Here is a 20,332-nt window from a genome sequence, read left to right as displayed (position 1 = left end):
TCAAGTGCTATAAAACTCAAGACAAACGTTGGCTAAGTAGAAGGTGCAGACACCAACAGCATGAGAACCTGTGCTGAATCTGATCAAGCACACAAGGTCCAGTTATTCATAGTTCCCAAAGGGCTGTTTTTCAGGCACACAATACAACAGCAAAGAAAAAGCCATGGACTCCTTGCTGTTGCAGTAGACTGAACAATGCTAAGGGCCTTCCAGCCTCTCAGAAACCATGTTGTTCTGCTATTCCACAGCCACACAACAATCCAGCATGTACTGCTACCCACTGCCCCTTTCCTTGAAAGGGAAAAAAGTGGGGTGGACTGCCACAGCAGCCTGCCCCTGCCCCCACGGGGGACAGTAATCTGTTAGGGGATCCCTCGCTGCTCCTCATGGGAGTGATGATGAAAGGTGAAGGTAACGGCAGCATCCCATGCAGCCTTCAGCACAGAGTCCTGCAGCCCCCGCTTATCAGCACAGTGGTTCCACTGGGAGAGGTCAGAGGTACAGTCGGACCCTTCAGGAGGGGGCCGTACCTGGTGGCCGTTCACACAGCAACGACACTTGATCCTGGAACAGAGCCAGCACAAGGTCAGTGCAAGGTTCCTCCACTGCTTCAACACAGGGGTTGTTTAAAAAAATGCAGCCCAGTAACATTTGGATTAACTCCCCTTCACCTGCAACACTAGCAACTGGATTTTCAGACAGGATTAATTACTACCACGTTTCATTTGAACACACAACCACCACCTGGCACGTGTGACAGATAAGGAATGACTCTCACATTTTGGAAACCCTGGGGTTCTGCTTCTAAGGGCACTCCCCCTCCATGCTTAGCCATGTGGGAACAGTCCAGCAGGACCCAGAGGAAGTTCAGGAGGAGTTTCCCCTGAAAGGGGAAATGTCGCTTAGAGCGGATCTTGAGCAAACACAGCTCCTGCTAACATGTTCTTAGCACTGTGTCAGGCTTCCCGAGTTCAAGAGAGCACACCATGCTCCAAACCGCTCCATCCTGGCTCCCACCATGGCCACTGGGTTGTGCTCAGGCTGTTTTGGAGATGCCCTGCTGAGCTGCCACGTAAGGAGACAAAGAGCAGCAGCAGCCCTGCCAACAAAGCTTGTTGCCACACAGACAAGATACCTATACAGAGCTAAGCTTTGAGTCAGCTTAAAACTAATCCTCTTCACTTCTGGCCTGAACTGAGAGTCTTAATTTTAACAGTGAAGCATTTTCCTGCACTCCCTGTCCTCTTTCTGGTGGCTACAGTACCACAGGTCTCAGGGATGGGGGAGAAGGGCAGATAACGGAGAAGAGGATTCTTTTAGTTCCCAGAACAGCACTTGGGTTGGCCTCATGAATTCTTAGCAGATGGAATAGCCCTGGCAGTGGAAGCAGCTCAGCCTTTGGAGATCACAAACCACCACGAGGAAAGCAGCAAGGAAGGACCAAGTTGGGCCCCAGCAATTTGAACAGCTCTGATCAATTTCTGTCTGTTCATTAGCTGTTGTATTTCACAGCCTCCAAACACATGCAGCAACAAGATAGTTTGCTCCCTTGTCCAGCCAGCACAGCTTTTCTAAGGCAACAAAAAGGGAGGACAGTAAGGAAGTGCTCATCTCCAGGTGGTTAACAGCTTCAGAAGCAGAGACACTTGAGGCCCTCTCTCTCTGAGCTTCCTCCTGCTGCCTGAGGAACCCATGAATCAGTAGACCAAACTGTGAAGGGGTTTTTTTTTTGCCGACCCCATCCATTAGTCATTCAGTACACTCACTTGTCATGGGTGTCACTGGTGGTGGTCTCATTCAATGTGAAGAGCTCCTTCAGCTCCCCAAGTGAGAAGTGCCTTTCTACATCCTGCTCTTCATCCACCACGCAGCTGCTGAGGGCCTTCTTGTGGGTCTGGCGTTGGAATATCTTCTCCTCTATGGTCCCTGTCTACAGGAGAGAGAGTCAGAGATGAAGCACAGTTAGGACATCAGCGTTAAAGGAGCACTACATTGAGAAAGTGTCACAGATCAAACGGCAGTAAGCTGTCAGGACCATTTAGTGCCTTGCCAGATCAGTACAGATGACAGGCAAGTTTTACTAGCTGCACCCCAACCATGTCCTATTTGGTTGCTGATCTAACCCAACTCTGCTTCTCTTGCCTTTCACCGTGGCTACAGGAGTGCATCCAGTGGAGATATATATGAATGAGGAAGAGGTGGAGCTGCCACTTGTGGCTGGAGCTCACACACCGCACCAGGTTGTGCTGACAGGAAGGAAGGGAAAAGGAGCTGAGCAGCTACAGCTGCTCCCTGACAAAAAAAAAACAAACACAACCTCCCCCAAAAAACAGCAACAAGGGCTAGCCCTGGGTGACATAAGCATCAGCAGTATTTGCTGGTTCACCCACACAGAGATCAAATCACACTCACTGTCTGGAGGGAGATGACTACTTCTAGAACAGATGTGCAGAAAGCCCAAGTATGCTACATTTTTAAGGCAAAAATCTAAGAGCAAAATGTCTGGTTTGCAAACAAATGTAATACAAAGGAGGGGGGGTGATTAGTCATGATTTGCAGACCAGTTTCCTAGTTCTAAAAGCAAAGGAGCTCCCTGCTTCCAGGTGCGCCAGGTCAGAGAAAAAGTGGAACACCATAAGGAAGAGATGGACAAAGAACATTGTTTTGTCAAAGTAAAATAATAATTGATCAAGGAACAAGCTTACAAAAAACCAAACACCAACAAAAAACCCAAACCAAAACAAAAAACCCCACAGTCTGAAGTAACGAGAGGTGAATGTGAACAAGGGCAGAGAGGGGACATTTCTGAGCAGTAATCTCTACTGGCACTGCTAGACAAAGAATTACAGTAGCCTGAAAAGACTAGTCTCCTTCATGCTTTTCCTTTACAGAGCAGCTACCCCACCTGCTAACTGGTAGCCCCATTCCAAAAGCTGCTGTAATTCTGGGAATGTAGTTGCTGTTTATTAAGTATACATACACCCAACCGACTGCAGCCAGACTGAAAAACAGCAACTTTGGCATCAGGCACCCCACAAAACTGAAATCAGATGCCTAAATGACTTCAAAGAAGCATCTGATCTGGAAAGCTGCAGTTGTTTCTATTTCTCAGAAGCCAGTCACCATTAGAAACCAAGGCTTGCAGTAATGACCCTCCAGCTTGAACCTTCATAGTTTTCCACAGCAACACATCTAAGGGTAGGAAGCGATTAAGTTCCAATCAGTTCTGGTCACTGACAAAAAAGCGTTCTTCCCCTTCTGGTCCCAATCACAGCAGCTGCAGTATGGGCTGGCACCAAGAACTCCATGTGGAGGAGGTGAGAGGAGTAAGACTCACTGAAAGCAGTCGATAGATGTAGCATGTCTTCTTCTGGCCATCCCGCCACACCCGAGCCATGGCCTGCTCATCATTAGCTGGATTCCAGTCTGGGTCAAACATAACCAGTCTGTTAGCCCCAATCAAATTCAAACCACAGCCACCTGCTTTGCTGCTTAACATGAAGATAAACTCAGGGCTCTGTAGAAAAAGGCAGGCTTGGATTAAACTAGAAGCAGCCATACTTTTACTCACAGCATTCAGAACTGGCAGGAGAGCTGCTCACATCTGGCAGGTTCTACTTACCGAGGGGCTGTTGAATCGCTCCACAATCTTTGCTCTCTTTTTAATGGACATGGTGCCATCCAGCCGGACGTATAAATACCTAGAATATACAGCATTTACTACAGACCGCTGCAACCTTTAGAGCATCCTACTTGAAAGAGAAAAATCTTTCACTTGTAACAAGGGCCTGGGCTTTAAGGAGCTTTTGCAGAGGGCCAGAGCTTTTCTGCTGAGTGACCCCAGTAGTCAAAGCACAAGCCACATTAGTTCCAATTCAGGAACACCTGAGGTAGAAGACAGATCACAAGTTCCTGCTGATAGAACTTTAAAAATAGCCAGTTTCTTTTACAGTGTAAGCTGCAAGTACAGTCTTGCAGAATTAAAAAATACAAAGCCCAAAGACAAACCTTCTGTTCCTGCAGAGCTTTTCAAACAGGTCCAGTGTCTGAGTGTAGTTAGACACTAAAACCACCTTGTCACTACTGGTGCTTTTTGTAACAGCAAGGATGTAATCCAAAACCAGCATCTTTCCTGGATAAAAAAAGAAAGACGACAGCTAGAGCAGAAGTTCCCAAATTCCAGACCTTGGAGGGGCACTTGGAGGGGCAGTGTGCCGAGGTGGCCAAGAAGGCTAACAGCATCCTGGCCTGTATCAGAAACAGTGTGGCCAGCAGGAGTAGGGAGGTGATCGTGCCCCTGTACTCAGCACTGGTGAGGCCGCACCTCGAATACTGTGTTCAGTTTTGGGCCCCTCACTACAAGAAGGACATTGAGGTGCCGGAGTGTGTCCAGAGAAGGGCAACGAAGCTGGTGAGGGGTCTGGAGCACAAGTCTGATGAGGAGCGGCTGAGGGAACTGGGGTTGTTCAGTCTGCAGGAGGCTGAGGGGAGACCTTATCGCTCTCTACAACTACCTGAAAGGGGGTTGTGGGGAGGTGGGTGCTGGTCTCTTCTCCCAAGTGACAGGGCAAGAGGAAACGGCCTCAAATTGCACCAGGGGAGGTTTAGACTGAATATTAGGAAGAATCTCTTTCCTGAGAGAATGGTGAAGCATTGGAACAGGCTGCCCAGGGAGGTGGTGGAGTCACCATCACTGGAGGTGTTCAAGGAACACGTAGACGTGGCATTGCAGGACATGGTTTAGTGGGCATGGTGGGGTTGGGTTGATGGTTGGACTTGATGATCTTACAGGTCTTTTCCAACCTTAGGGATTCTGTGATAAGATGCTACATTCAGTCTCATGGTTGCCTGTGTTAGGCAGCACATTTGTACTGTTGAGTTCCACACTACCTGAAAGCTGGGGCTCCACAGATTTGGTGCTGTAGCCATCAGGGAACAAGTCCAGGGCTCCCATAAAACCTTCTTCCTCTTCCACACACTTATCATGGATAAGAGCAGGGTCTGGAGAACAAAGCTCAGAGACTATGGAGTGCACAAGGGAGACCCAAAAAAACCCCACCAACAGTACAAAACCCAAACCCGTTACATGAATGGAACAACTCACGATTGCACAGCTTCTTCAAGGAAGTGATGGAAGAGAGAGATGACACACTGATTTTGCCCTCCTTCAGCTCCTCCACTGGCTTGGCTTGCTTCAGGAAGTTCTTGTACAGCTCAGACTGCAGAGGCGTCAGTCTGAAACAGAACAAGAGCTCTGCAGTCTCAGCCTGCCACCAAACCAACCCCATCCTTCCTCGTCCATCTACACAGTGCGTTCCTTTTAGCCCAGTTTTTTTAGCTACAGCACGGACAGCCTAAAACTGCCTCCAAGGCTGATGGTAGAGCATTGATATCCCAGCCCAGAGCTGAAAGAAGCTTGCAGATAATTTGCATAGCCCAGGAGTCTGCTGTACACAGCTGCCCAGAGCATGCCAGCTGGCTGGCAGAACCACCAGCTGTGGGTTGTCCATCCCTGCTTCAGGAGGAAAAGCAACATAGTCCCAATGGCTACAATCTCATTCCTAGAGGGAAGCAGTCACCACAAGCATCAAAGGGCTTTTTGCAACTTTTTAGCCCTTCCTGTTGCTCCTCCCATTTCCCAGGCAGAGTACATGCTTTCTCGTACCTGCAGCAGACCACCTGCTCGATCTTCACCGGCAGGTATTTGGACAGGATGTCAGAAGTTCTTCGGATTAAACACCTGCAGGGAGGAAAATGAAGATTAGATGCCTGGATGACATCAAAACCCTGTTTTATCACTATTATTCCTCACAGGCTCAACACAAAGTCCCTTCGATAGCTGACCTCCAAAAGTATGACAGTCCAACACATGGCAAAGGCCAGACACCCACCATCCACACTAAGCCATGCTAAGATGCTCCATCAGCCCATGCTACACAGCCAATATAACACACTGTCTTTGTGAGGCTTCCAAATTTGGTTCATGAGTTTTGGAGGGATCAGGCATGATTCCACCTAACAGAGCACAGTCCTTACGAGAGAAACTTGGCTCTTCTTCAGACTATCAACGACATTCTTAACTTGAGCTACAACAGACCAGTGGCATGGACAGCAAACAAGGACAGGATTTAACCACCACATGCTATGGACATAACCCGAAGTAGAAGCAGGCAGCTCCCCACGCAATAAGTTAGTAGCCATCCTCAGCCAAGATGGGTTCATTGTTTGGCCCAACATTTCAGCAAAGGGCATAACCTTTGGAGTTCTAGAGATGCCCCATGGAGCACTTCTACCACACTTTAGAAAAGATGGGATGGACTAGAAAAAGTGCTGAACTGAGCAACCAGCATAAGAAAGAGGTGCAGAAACCCAGTTCTGCCAGGAAACATCGAAAACATGATGTTATGAAACCTATACAAGGCAGACAGCAGAGATATATGTCAGCCCCAAAAATCTGTCAAAGGCTGTTAAAGAAAGCAATTATCTGGTCTCCAAACCCATAAGCAGTAGGATGAAAAGTAACAGGCTTAAACTGCAGTAAGGAAGATTTATGTTACACATTAAGAGCATTTTCTAAAAGCAAAGACAGTGATGCCCTGGAAAAGGTGTCCTGGGGAATTTGTAAGGTCTTCAGTGCTGGGTGGGGGTTAAGTAAGGATCGGTTTAGGTCTAACACCTTCTACCTTAGGACAGCAAGAGGGATTAGATGCCTTCTCCAGGGCCCTTCTAGCCTTACACCTATGATTCCACAAATCTTTGCATCACTGTCTCATTTGTAATTCCTACCAAATTCAAACAATTCATCTGTTACCACTTACATGCTTCATCTTCCCTATTTGTGTATCATGACTATTGCACAATAAAGGAAAGGACACACACCTTGACACAGCCAGGCACAAGCATTCCTGAACACACTTTTACACCCCTTTTCCATCAGCTATAAAAAGAAATAAATGCACCTCAAGAAGGAATAAGCTCTTCTCCTCCCAACCTTTCTTTTCTCTTAGGCTTCTGCAAGCTGACCTGAGTCAAGGTCACTTCTCTACAGAGAAGCTGTACTCAGTGTGAAATTCAATTTACCATGACTATGAACTGCAGGATTGTATTTCTGATGATTGCAAAAGCTCATACTAAAAAAAAGAAATTAAGACACCAGCAATGCTGAGAAATCAAAAGAGTCTCTAGTAAGAGTTCTTAGAGACAGACAAGCGATTGTCAGCAGATGTGGATAAATCGGATGTATTCATGAATAGAAAAGAAACCAGGTTTAAACAAATACCAAAATTCAACCAAAAAGAAGACAGCATTTTACATCCCAGAGGTGCTTCTTGGGAATCAAAAGTCACATCTCTGACACAAGTAGTCTAATCCCATTAGCCCTACAGAGCCAACACAGCTATGAAATTGTGAGCTGGACTGTTTTGTGACTTTGGCGATCAACAGCAAAACTGAGTGACATTCCTTATACTCTTTCTGTCTGCCACTCAACATCTGGGCTGGATGAATGTCAAGTCTGACCCAGTCTACACTGTAGTTATGTTAACACAAATAAAAGCATGCTGCCTGACTATTCAGATCCCAGGAGAAAACAGAAATGTAAGAGTCAAATCACGATTCGGTATCTGAGTACATTTGCTTGGGGGTGACTGCAGCTAACTGTGCCATTTCAGTGTGCTATTTTTCAGACTAAAGCTACATGCTATATAGACTTCTTAGGCAATATATACTTGCACAATCACTTGCTGAATAGATGTAACTGGCAAGAGAATTCATTACAGCTACAACTGTAATTTGGAAAGATACCAATGTACACCAAGGGTTTATGCAAAAGCTCTGCAAAGAGAAGAGGGATGAAGTTCACCTGTTCACAATGCTGATCAGCTCCTTAAGCCTCTCTTCTCCCTTGTGTCGCTCAGCTTCACTTGCATCCGCATCTCTGCCTTTCAAGATGGGAATTTCAAAATGTCTTTTAAATTCCTGTGCAGTCCCTGTACAAAACAGAAGTGGAAACGTGACAACTACTACCAAATAACCTTTGATCAGTACCCCACAACCCCAGTTATCATACCACAAGCATGGGGCCCAGCAGATAAAACAAACTCTTGCCCCGTTGGCATGATTTGTTTTCCCTTCTAGCAGGCAAATCTGTACAACAGAAAATAATTTTGTACTCCAACAACAATGCACTGCCAAAGGTCGTACAATTTTAGTTAAACCTGAGCCCAGTCAGGCATGTACTGTTTTTGTTCACATTCCAGCTGTACTTTTACTCCCAGATTTTGTCCTTGCAAACAACAGCACAGGTATCACATGTGCCTGTTCCAAAATTATCTGTAATCAGTTGCTTATTACTAGTCACAGGCTGAAAGCGGGAAAAATGACTACTGCATGCATTCAGCTTTGCTGGCAAAAGTTACACTATTAACCTCACCTCAAAAAGAACTAACTGGAAGTACAGAGAGACTAGTCTTGCCCAAAGTACAGGTCAAAGGGGCAGGGAAAATCACATCAGCTCCCTGTAATAACTACTCAAAATTGAAGCATGTGGAAAAAGCAGATGCAGAACATCTACCACCCCATCACATCCTTTCCTTGAGAAATGCTGGGGGCAGAACAGCTGAGCAGAAAAAGATACGGCCCAAACGCTGTTTGTAAGACTAAGAATCTGATGAGTGGTGTTTAACTGGAGTTGTGTGTGCACTGGAATTAATGAGAAGCCTCTTGGACTGGATGCCAAACAATCAGAGACAAACATGGGTGATGAGTTACAGCAACAAGGAAATGATTTACAGATTAGTTTATTTTCATTCCTTGACAGAAAAACATGACCTCTCTTGACAAAGACAAACTGCTCCGCAGTGGAAAGCGGTAGACCTGCTCCTAACTCAGTGATGCGGGAGAGGATGCAAAGACTACCTTGCTTTTAAAATGAAAACAGAGCTTGCAGACATAAGCAGAGCATAGGAGCCAGAGACAGAATATTTCAGTCTGCTACCAGCAATTGTAGAAGGTGTTTGATCCTGAAAATTCACACTAATCAGTATGTCTCCTCCAGACTCTTTTCTTTCTAATCTCAGATGAAGTTAACCCCATATTCACAGGCCTCCATTGCCTTAAAAAACAAGAGCAGTCTTAACTTCAAATGCTGTACATCACCCTCAGCTTTCTCTCAGATTATCTGAAAGTGGGATGGCAGACTGCCAGAAATTCGGGCTTTGTTGCCTAACTCTGCCACAAGGTACACCATTACACCTTGTATCCATCTGCCACAGGAGGCTGAAGTGACTGATGCAAGAGAAAGCAGGGAAAAGCTGTCTCCCAGGCTGCCTCTGTACGCAAAGCAGAGAGCATGTCATGCCAAACCCTCCTCTCCACAGAGCCTCTCCTACAAAGACATCATTCCTGGCTTAGATTTCTGAATTTGCTATAGCCTGGGAGTGTTGTGGGAAATACCATTATGAGCTGGCTCTTCCAGCCCAGCAACTCCTGCAGTATCTCCAAGGGCTTATTGTCAGAGAAACTCCTAGCCTACATGGACATTTTGGCTGACCAGTATAGCTACTCAAGACTACCCACGTAGTAGTCATACATTCATTTTACCTTAATAATTAATTCCTCTTCCAAAACACCTGTTAGACTGGTATACTTAAAATTACAATCTTCTTGAAACCGAGCTCTGATGATATACAGCCTCTAGAACAGAGGATTCTGATCTAGACTTTCTGGATACAAACTGAAGGAGAGTAAATCTCCAACTTGTACATGATCTTTCCTCTCACTAATGTCTCAGTTGCTGCTTTCACTGGCACTGGTAGCTAGGGGCGGCCTTGCCAGCAACTTCCCCTCCCTCATGTCTCTCACACATTCACATCTTACCTAGGATGCCTGAATTGACAAAGTGCACCAGGCTGAAATATTCAAGCAGGTCGTTCTGAATGGGAGTGCCTGAGATAAGGACTCGACGAGGTGTATTTAAGCTGTTGAGAGCCTGGTATGTTTGGTTTTCAGAGTTCTTCAGTCTATGGCCCTTTGAAAAAAGAAAAAAGGAATGAAGCTGATAAATCCAGTGGCCCTGATAGGAAGCAGCTTGGAGATCCTCATCAACACTGACATGCTGAATTTCCCACAAGGCATCTCACCACTTTTCCCATTCCTGGCAGCGGACTAAGTGTTGTATGTGTATTCAACCATTGTGACAGACTTCTTTCAAAGGCAAGAATCTGGTGGGAAACCTGAAGCCGTTACGTGAGGAAACATGACATCACAAGCTTCCAAGACTAGGAACATCTGAGTCACACCCAGGCAAGAGGGCCTACCATGAAAAGAAGCACCACCACATAGCCTAACTATAAAGAACTGTTTCCTGTTCAAAGACAGGGACATTTTCAGCTACCAACACAGGGCACTGAACTCTGGAGCAATAACATTGCATCACCAAAGGTCAACATCACAAACCATTCAGACCACCTATATCCAGGACTGCCAGGCCTTTGCACACTAATAAAAAGAGGTTCTGCACCTCTTACAGGGGTAATCTGAACACAGGCCCCATTTCCAATGCCTGGGAAAAGCAACCTTATTAGCATCTGAGTGTTATGCTGTAGGACAAAGCATAAGCGATGAGATGCTTTTTACAAGTGCCAGACCACTGCAGAGCTGAGTATTTATTGGGAACATACGGAAGACGCAAGGCCAAGGACCTGCGTTCCCAGCATCCCTAGCTGCTGGCCCCATCCCGGGGGCACTGAGAGATGTGGGAGTCACACTTGTGAAGATGCGTGCTCTTTTTAAGCTCCTCTCAGCACTGTTCTAGCAGATACAAAACCAAACCACTGTGTGGCACCGCTATATAACAAATCTCCTCTAATTGGTAGCGGAGGACACCTCAACAGTGGCTGAAGCTCCCAGCTCCATCGTTTCAAGGAGTCAGAGGGCACTTTTTTCATTTTGTCCTTCATAGCATCTCTGGCTCTCACTACCCATAACCACAAATGGGAAACGATAAATGAAAAAACAACTCCATTTCAGCCATGTGAAAGCAGTGCTTCACAACACAGGCTTGGCAAAGCTAGATCCAGCAGTCAGTGAGCAGGGAGTCAAGCCAGGTCTATCTCTTCCTGAAGAAGAAACACATGAGGTAACTCCTCACCCAGCTCTCCTACCTCTGCCCCAAGCAGGAGGCTACAGAGAAGGGAAGATGGTCCTGCCATGGGAGTGCCCTTCAAACTTGCCCACAAGCACAGAACAAGACGGCCAGATAAAGTGGCTGACAGCAGCCAACACTACACACAAGAGCATGATGAATCACAGAATCATTTAGGTTGGGAGAGACCTCAGGAGTTTCCAGTCCAAATTCTTGCTCAAAACAGAGCCAAGTTAAAAGTTACTGGGCAGAACATGCGGCCAGGCCAAACAGAAAGTACTTCTCACTTTAGCAAAGACAGACACAAACAAATGAAAACCAGATCAGTGAGCCAGGGCACTATCATCCCATCCCAACAGAGTAAGGCCTCTTTCAGAGTCAGAGAAAGGCAGTAGACCTCCCTTCTGCTACGTATTTCACACTGAGAGGACCCTAGTAGGTGCCCCCACCCTGCCAGGGACCTATGAAGTGGCCAGTTACCACCTGGATTTTCCTCATACCTCAGCTCCTGAAAACACCCTCTCTTGTTCAGGCTCACCCAGTATGAACGAGCCGATTGCCCAGTGCCTCTCAAACAACAGAATGGGTGCTGTCCACAGCTAAACCTTGTTTCCCGCTGCCTTCCCCCCTTTTAAGAAAGCTGAGACAGTTTTGCTCAGACCTCAAGAAAACATCAGGAATATATTCTCCTTAAAGATTCCCCTGTACCTCATCACATATGACCAGCCCAACACTGCCCTTCTGTAATGCCTCGGCATGGAGTCGGAAGGTCTCATAGGAGATGATCAGGATGGGTGAAGGTACTCGCAGGCCACGCTGGTTCATAAAGCCAACTGCGGATGGAAAGGGGAAAAAGGGAAAAAAGAGGAATGAGGAAAACTAATAGAAAAGGGTCAAAGCTCTGTAGTCAAAACTTTTGCCTTAAAAATCTAAGAAAACTTGTCTGTTTCAATTACTCTGTAGCATCCCTTCCACCCAAGTATATCCATGCTCCCTTCCCCACACCTGTCCCCATTTCCATCCCCCTCCCACTTCTGCCCACTCCTTTCCTGGCTGGAGAGCAAAGAGGCAGCACTGGGACTGCCCTAACTTAAGCACATGACTGGACTTGCATTATTCCAAAAGATCAACTATTACCAAACATGCAAGGGCCTGATCTAAACATGTTAGTGGAGAGACTTTCACCAGTCTCCAAAGCTCTAATGACAGCTCAGAGATGTTCACATCAGCTGCTGTAGGCTTCTTCCAAAGTAAGATTTTGACCTAAGCCAGCCAACCGCACCGTTTGCAAACATTTCTGTACCTAGTTTACGGTCAATCTCTTCTTTGGAGCCTCCATCAATGGCCAGTGGCTGGATCCTTCCCCCCAGCCACTTCTCTACTTCGTTGTACCAGTTTCTCACCAGGCTGGAGGGGGACACCACCATGGCTTTCTCAATTTCAGGCTTGCAGTCTGGACTTTGCCGGAGAAGCGTCCACATGAGCGTGATGCACTGCAGGGTTTTGCCCAGCCCCATTTCGTCTGCCATGATACAGCCATGACTCCCGGGGATCCGCCGGCTCGTCACGCAGTCCCAGAGGAATTTCACTCCCTGCCAAAAAATTGTTCTCTCAGAGCAGAATGGGGACATCAGCAGAATGACAACTTCATTACAGCAACGCACAGGACTGATACTACAACAAACAGCAAATCTGTGTAGCACATCCCTGGGGACATGCAGTGTTCTAATGAGACAGAGGGAAATCACGCAAGACACAGCTAAAATGCAGCCACATCTGGTTTGGAACAACAATACTGGTGCCAAAACGTACCTCATAACACGCACGAAACCTTACTACATTTTAACTGTACAATTATAACTAGCTTCCTGACATGAATTCCCAGAAATTTCTATCCTTGACTGTATTAGATAGGCCCAGGCCATCAGCTAACCTGCATCAATCACTGCAAACAGGTTAATCATCTTAACAACACCCAGTTCGGTAGTTTTAAAAACACAGAATCATAGAGTGAGCAGAATTGTTTCTGCTGCCTGATTAACTCCCAGAATACCCTCAGCAGCCCTCATCGCTTCTGCCTAGAAGCGCAATGACTCACCTGGGGACTCAAGGTCCAAAGCAGATTTAGCTTCAGAGAAGACACAGGGCTGAGGTTATAGCCCATGTCACATGGCAGGAGAAGAGCTGAGCCCTGCATTAGGCTCCGACACATCACCAAGACAGATAAAAGGGGAAAAAAAGACTTTGCAAAATGTTCCTCTATCATGTGATGAGAGAGAGTCAGAGAAAACCAGGGCATTGTGCTGGGAACGCACAAGCTCCCTGCATTGTGCTGACAGAGCCGGGAGTGAGGGACACAACCTAAACACACCCGGATGGAGTCACCCCTCTGTGCTCCACTATTTAGGACTGGAAGATGGAGCACCTTCACTTGCACTTTCAAGTCCTTTTCTTTCTTTCTTAGGCCCTTAACAACAGGTTAATGAAGTTTATTTCAGCCAGTTGAACAATTATGAAATACCTCACTGACTAAAAGAGTGCATTTGGCTGGGGATCCAGTTGGGTAACCTCCCAGCAACTGGGCAAAAGGCAGGACAAAGATGGAGTGAAGCTGTACAACAGTCTGGGAGCATCACCTGAATAAAGCAGCACAGGAATCTTAGCAGGCAAAGACTTACTAGTCAGACTAGAACAGAGACTGCTTTATCAGAGATATCTAACTGTCAAAAAACAGTGCACTACGACACCAACATAACTATCATTAGTTGACAAAAGCACCAGCAGGCAATATCTTACCCAGAAACAGAGTGCCTCCAGCTATGTAGCCAGAGATGAGCGTTACACTGGGTCACAGGTTCAGTACCAACTCTGAGATAAAAGTACAAGCTAGAAGCAGCCTACAGCACTCTCAGAACCATCTGAAGATCTTCCATGCAGGGACTCGTCCAGCTTGACCTGCTTAGCCTGCAAGGTCAGCAATCACAGCTTCCACCTGTGCTGCCTCTAGGCTTAAATGATAATGTACTGCATCTGTGATGAGCTTTGAACTGTCCAGACACCTACACTAGGTATTTGGAGATTAGTACACACTGCTTCAATACTGTGATATCGCACATATTTATGACAAAGTTTTTTGGGACTCTCCACTGGCAAATTCTAAGTCTGTAGGTCATGGACAGCTCACACCTACAAAGGGTAGCCTGCAAGTAAAACACAATGAAGTAGGAATCTACTCCACACTGTGCTGGGAACCACGGTACCAGAAAGAAGAGCTTCAGTGATTCCTGGCCCAGAGACTGCAGATCAAATTAATTCTCCTGACCAACAAAACACAGTGGTGGACAGTCTGCCCTGCCCAACTCAAGACTGGGCTGCAACATAATTTATTGCAACTATATCCCATGACCTTCCACACCGAGTTCCACTCAGCAGAGCTACATCTCCAGACTTCAAGATAAGTAAAGGCTGGACTTTCATCCCTGACTCTGCAAGATCCCATCTCCCTGCAGAATCTGGCCTTTTCCTGAGGTATCACTGGTGACACAGAAGTCAGCCAATGTGCTTTCCTAGACCTGTGCAACCAGTGCACAATGGTCACAAAACCCCCAGTTTCCACTATCAGCTGACCTGACCTACAACCCCAGAGAACACACCTGTGCATTAGGCAGCATCATGTTTAGGCTGGGGAGTGCTCTGACCCTGCTACATCAGAGGCAAGAGAAGAAAGTTCTTACCCACAAGAAAGCAGCAAATTTCCACATTTTTAAGGGAAAACAGGACTGTTGTAATACTCCCAGCATGTCCTCTTGCTTAACACAGGACAGAGAATATTTGCAGCATTCAGGCCTCTAAGAGGATAGTTAAAACAAGCGTTTCACTTTGCATTTGCAACAGACCAGAGTCTGTTAGACTGTCACAGACTGTCAGTCTGTGAGGTCTATGTAGACCTCACAGTTGGTGGGTAACAACTCCTGCAGAGGAACTGCAGCTTTTTGAAGTGCACCAAGTCCTCCAGCCATACCCTCAGGTCCCAATGGAAAACTTACTTCTCTCTGATGGGGCCGTAAAACACGGCTGAGGACAGGATCCACCACAACATGGACCGGTGCTTTGTCCCTGCAGGAGGCAGTCAAGGAAGAAGACAGTGTGATTAATGAACTCGGCACAGCATATGTTTAGGTTTTGGTTTTTTTTTAATCTCACTGCTGTACTGAGGACTCCCCAGTGGCACAAGGGAAGCAACTGCCAACAAGAAAGTGAAAAATTCATTAATTCAGTTTTGAGAATGAAGTCACAGGGGCCTGATCGACAATCTAAAACATCAGCGAAACCATCTATTCAAGGCTGTGGTTAAAACAAGGGCAGAATGTGGTTCAGAGACAGTTAGAAAGTCATTATTATTTTCCTTGTTTCAATAACAATATTGCAACTGCATTACTGGAGAGAGGAACCCCCTCTTCTGTCCATGAAGATCCAGCTGACAGCCCTTTTAAGTTACAACAACAGCACAAAAGGAACTACTTCAGAATAAAAACCATTAGGCAGCCTAATATTTGACTGTCAGTCATCACCCTTTGCTTGTCCTTAGATGCTGATGTTTCCTGACTAACGAGTAAGCCGTAAGATTTTCTAAGCAGCTTCTCCATGTGTGCATGCTCACTCCCTGCAACAGGTTTAAATTTTTGTTGAGTGGGAGATGAAACAGCCTGTGGAAGAATGCAAACGATCCAGCATGGGTACATCCCTTCTTTGATTGCTACATACCTGAAAAAATTCAGAGGCAGAATACTTGGAACCAAACTTCCCTTGATGTTCAGACCCCAGCTCAGACACTTTTGGGAAGAAAGCACACAAACCTACACATACAAGGAGGTCAGAGCTGAAGCATTTGTGCCAGGTGATGACTCACTTGTCTATTTTCAGCTGATCGTGGGCACTCAGCAGCGGGGGCTCATACAGAACCAGAGCTCCTTCCTCAAAAGGGTCATGAAGCGGACTCCTCAGCCCTGCCCGTTTGATACCCAGTGCGCGCAAGCCCAGTGGCCCTGAAAGAAAACAAAGGCACAACTCAAAGAACAACTTCTTCCTGGAAGAAAGCAGAGCCTTGCAGAAGAGTCTGATTACATTTAGGAACAGTGAATTAATTGGGTGCTGGAGTGGAAATGCAGGCACAGCTGGTGCAGACAGAAAACCCACACAGGGCTGTTTTTTGGCAGCACTCTGCCAGCACACAGCAGGTACCTCTGTGGAAGGAAAGAATACAATGAAGGAGCAGGGGCAAAGATGGAGCAATGGCACTGCCCGCTACACTGGGTGCACCAAAAATAGGCATGACTGTGTGGAGCAGATGCTATTTATGCTGGCACACAACAGTATAAGCTGTCTTACAAGGTGACTGACAGCTTCATCTCAGACCTATGCCACTGGCATCCAACCATAAACAGGCACAATGTCTCCCTCAACTATCTCTGGGCATCAGAGCTACTCCTAGTACCCAAAGGTGGTTGTTCTAGTTTTTTGAAAGACAAGCAGGATTCCAGAATGTACACCTAAGCAGCTCAATAAATACATTCCCATGTACATAGTATATACTGGGTCAAATCTTTTTGGATCACCTAACCCAGACTTAGCCAGTTGCATCTTTTACGCAAGGTCAGGAATTGACTTTTAACAGTGATGAAGTTTTACAGTATCATAGTTAGCACCATACTGCCGTTACCTACTCTAGGGTATTATTTTCTCTGTGCTGAGTGATAGTAGATGTTTGGCCTTGGAGCCAGTTTCTGTGAAAAGCAGAAACCAAGCATGAGTCCCTTTTCCTAGTCCTATATTTTGATGTCACAGTTTTGGAATGGAGATGAACACAAAAAGAACATGCATAGAAATCCCTTTTCCCATCAAAACTCAGGCAACTGTGCTCCCAGGATTGATTGTGCTTGGGAAAGCTTCAAGCAGGGTCAATTTGCCCACTGCTTGCTAAAACTCCTTGCAAAATGAGAGTATATCACAAGCTGAGGCAACACTGCATACACACCAAGAAAACAGCACATGAAACAGCACTGTCTCCCAATTAAAAGAGGAAGATAACAGCCACAGAAAGCAGCTTCCCCAGTTACAGTTCTGTTTCAGCCTCTTGACAGATCTGCTTTTCCACAAGCTAACTTTGTCAAACTCTTTTGGGGCTTGTCATTTCATAGTCAGTGTCTGCTTACAGCCATATTTTTATAACTAAAGTTTGAGTGAAACTGGTTGATCTGCATTTGAATTTTTCAGCTGAAGGGTGAAGGGGAACAAGGGGTCAAGAACAGGCTTATTTGTTTCTGAGATCTTGTGTTTCACTGATTCAAACCAGCTGAGGCTGAACTTCAAAACTGCCTCGCTTTGAAGATCACCTTGAGACTCAACACACCAAGCCAAGCAGAAAGAAAACTGGCACATACTATCTTTTTCACCTACAGCCTTCTGTCTGTTAGTATCATTAGGGTATTATTTAGATGGTAAACCTGCATCGCCTGGAATTCATCTTGCTTTTGTATTTGCGATATGATATACAATCTTCTGGCACTACATCAAATACATAGCAGTAAGAATACAAAATCCAATTCTGAAACATCAGATTATCCAAACTAAACACTAGTAAGAAATATGAAGACTTTGCTAATGTGCCAGCATTTTTCTTTCGGAATTAAGCAGGATTTCTGAAACATATGCATCAGTGCAAAAAATAACAATAATCCCCACAGATATATGAGACAGGCCTGAGCATCATCTGTTTTACCCGAGTCAGTCAACACAGACAATCCTTAAACCTCCTCATCTTACCTTTATAATTTGGAATGGGGACTTTGAAGGGTTTGGACAAAATGCTGCGGATAAAAGCCTCCTAGGAATTCAGAAAGAAAACACGCTTAAGAAGTCTGAAATCAGAGATTGCTCAAGAAGGCAAGCCCAGGACATTTTTTGAGAACTCAATTTTGCCAGGCGCTGAGAGTCCTTCTATTCAATCTATTCGAGGTTCAACTCCAACTATTTTCAAGAATATCCAAAAGGAAGAAAGTAACAAACCAGCACAATTCCCCCCACCAACTCTGCTTTTCAAAACTGTTTTCCTTTGGGGTTTCTAATGCATGAAATTGATTTTTCTGTAACTCCCATCTTCTCAAATCCACTGGTATTATTCACTTCTTTAAATGCTATTCCTTCCCCCTTCCTTGGTAATTCAGTCAGGCAATTCATTTCCTGTAAAGGAGCTGGGTTACCATTGTAGAAACATCCATGCTGGACCAGCAAGCACCCAGCCAATCCAGCACCCGGTCTCCAGCCGTGGAAGCCCAGAAAGAACCAGGCAAGCAGACAGCACTTGAGCCATCTGTGTGGAAAGTTACCCACGTCCCTGGGCACTGTCTTTCACCTAGACCCCACAGAACTCCCTTATTCAGGATTTCCATTACAGAAAGTACCTCCACCACATCTCCTTCAACATTAAATTGGAGCTAGCAAAAGGTGTCTCCTAAGGACTCTGTGTATGTGTGGCAGTTCCATAACACCCCTGATTAAATGGGTCCATGGAAGTGTTTGGATTCCCTTGATGAATGAGCTCCATATGCAACCCACCTGCTATGGTGTGCTAGCAGTAACACCCACTTACATGTTGACTGCTATCCAGGCAGTGAGGCCTATTGGTCAACTGAGCCAAGGGTTTCCGGAAAGGTGACCTGTAACATTCTCCACTCTCTGTTTCACTGATGGGCTTCTGTCTCTTACGAGTCTGAAAAACAGAATCAAGACAAAACAACTCAGGAGCAGCTGCTGAGACCAGAAGATAGATGCATCTCTGACACACTCAGTAAGCACCAAACCACACAGACAATCCACCCAGCCAACTGAGTATCTCTGAACAGACACAATCATTACTCACCCCCACTGCCAAAGGACAAAGCTACCAACACCACCAAGGTCACCATGCTCTAAAGTTTAACCTGCCTGAAGGTTAAAACACTCTCCTAGTAAAGAAAATAGCTACCACTTTCTAACCTGTAAAAGGGCAGGCTTGTCTGTGCTAAGATTTGTCCTGCTCCCCCACCCCCAAAAAAGCAGAAGAAAAAAAAGGAAGGTCAATAGCATGGAACAAACTACGTGAAAGTCCCCAGAGGCTCCCACAGCATCTGTTGTTACACAGGTGAAAGTCCTCACACTGAAACCTAAATTTCAGATGCTTAGCAAGGCATGAAGATAAGTAAGTCATTGATCCGTTTCCTGATCTAACACAGCCCTCTTCAGACTGAGGCACAGTTTTAACCACCTGCTGGCACAGAAAAAGGGATTTGACACAGAAAGCACTAGGTGAGACTCTTTGACCTGTGTGACACAGAGCAGTTATGTCTTAAACATCTACCTATCCCTAATTATCCGCCCTCTCACAAAACACTTGGAAGCTATCCCGGGGCTAGTTTTTTCCATAACCACGAACATCACCTGTACACAGCAAAGTTCTGCGAACTACAGGCCCAGACACGAGTTTTCTCCCAACTGGTGAAAACAGCATAAACTTGGGGGCTGACCCTCAATCCCCAGAAGTCGGGGGCGATAACAACCTCCGGTCAGGCACCAGGGACTGACCTGGGCAGCGGCGGGTCCCCACATCCCCCTGCCCGGGGCTGGAGAGGCTCCGCCGCCCGCCCCCCCGCCCCTTCAGCCAGGGGCGCACACGCCGTTCCCCCTCCCCAGCGCGGCGAGGGGCGGGCGTCCCACCGGGCCGAGCCCGCCCCAACCCCGCCTGGGCGAGGCCGGCCCCGACGCCGAGGGGCGCGGGCGCCCTCCGCCCCCCGCCGAGGCCCGCACATCCCGGGGCCCCTCGCTCACCGCCGGGGCGTGCCGGTCCTCCTCCTCCTCATCCTCGTCGCCCGCCTTCCTCTTGGCCAGCTGGCTGGGCGCCAGGCTCCTCCTCTGGAAGAAGGGCACACCACACACCGTGAGGGGCCGGGGGGACGGCGCAGCCCCGCGGCCCCCGCCCGCCCCTCACTCACCATCGCCTCACGGGGAAGGGGAGCGATAACGTCCCGCGCACACAGCGGTTCGCGCGCGCCAGGGTAGAGGCGGGAAAGGCGCTGGGCACGCTCCGCCCCGCCCCTTCTCCAAGGCAACAGGCGTGGCCGAGCGAGTGCCGAGCCGCATCGACGCCGTCGGGGC

At 46.9% G+C, this 20,332-nt stretch overlaps 1 protein-coding gene across 1 annotated transcript; it reads right to left on the bottom strand.

Moving 5' to 3' along the window:
* Window positions 1-336: 336 nt before the first annotated feature.
* Window positions 337-20,197, bottom strand: RAD54L (RAD54 like). The gene is made up of 18 exons (XM_059821972.1): window positions 20,170-20,197; window positions 20,006-20,089; window positions 18,792-18,911; window positions 17,966-18,026; window positions 16,053-16,188; window positions 15,190-15,259; window positions 12,447-12,735; window positions 11,852-11,976; window positions 9,877-10,027; window positions 7,862-7,988; window positions 5,666-5,740; window positions 5,105-5,235; window positions 4,891-5,001; window positions 4,009-4,132; window positions 3,623-3,701; window positions 3,338-3,517; window positions 1,767-1,930; window positions 337-564 (listed from the first exon to the last, which is right to left on the bottom strand). Exons 1-18 carry the CDS (start codon window positions 20,170-20,172, stop codon window positions 363-365), a joined length of 2,232 nt encoding a protein of 743 aa, XP_059677955.1. The 5' UTR covers window positions 20,173-20,197; the 3' UTR covers window positions 337-362.
* Between the last annotated feature and the right edge of the window lie 135 nt (window positions 20,198-20,332).

The sequence above is a fragment of the Gavia stellata genome, chromosome 10 (genome assembly GCF_030936135.1).
Source record: "Gavia stellata isolate bGavSte3 chromosome 10, bGavSte3.hap2, whole genome shotgun sequence".
NCBI lineage: Eukaryota > Metazoa > Chordata > Aves > Gaviiformes > Gaviidae > Gavia > Gavia stellata.
The sequence above is the reverse complement of the archived record's forward strand: the minus strand, read 5'-3'. Positions and strand labels throughout refer to the sequence as shown.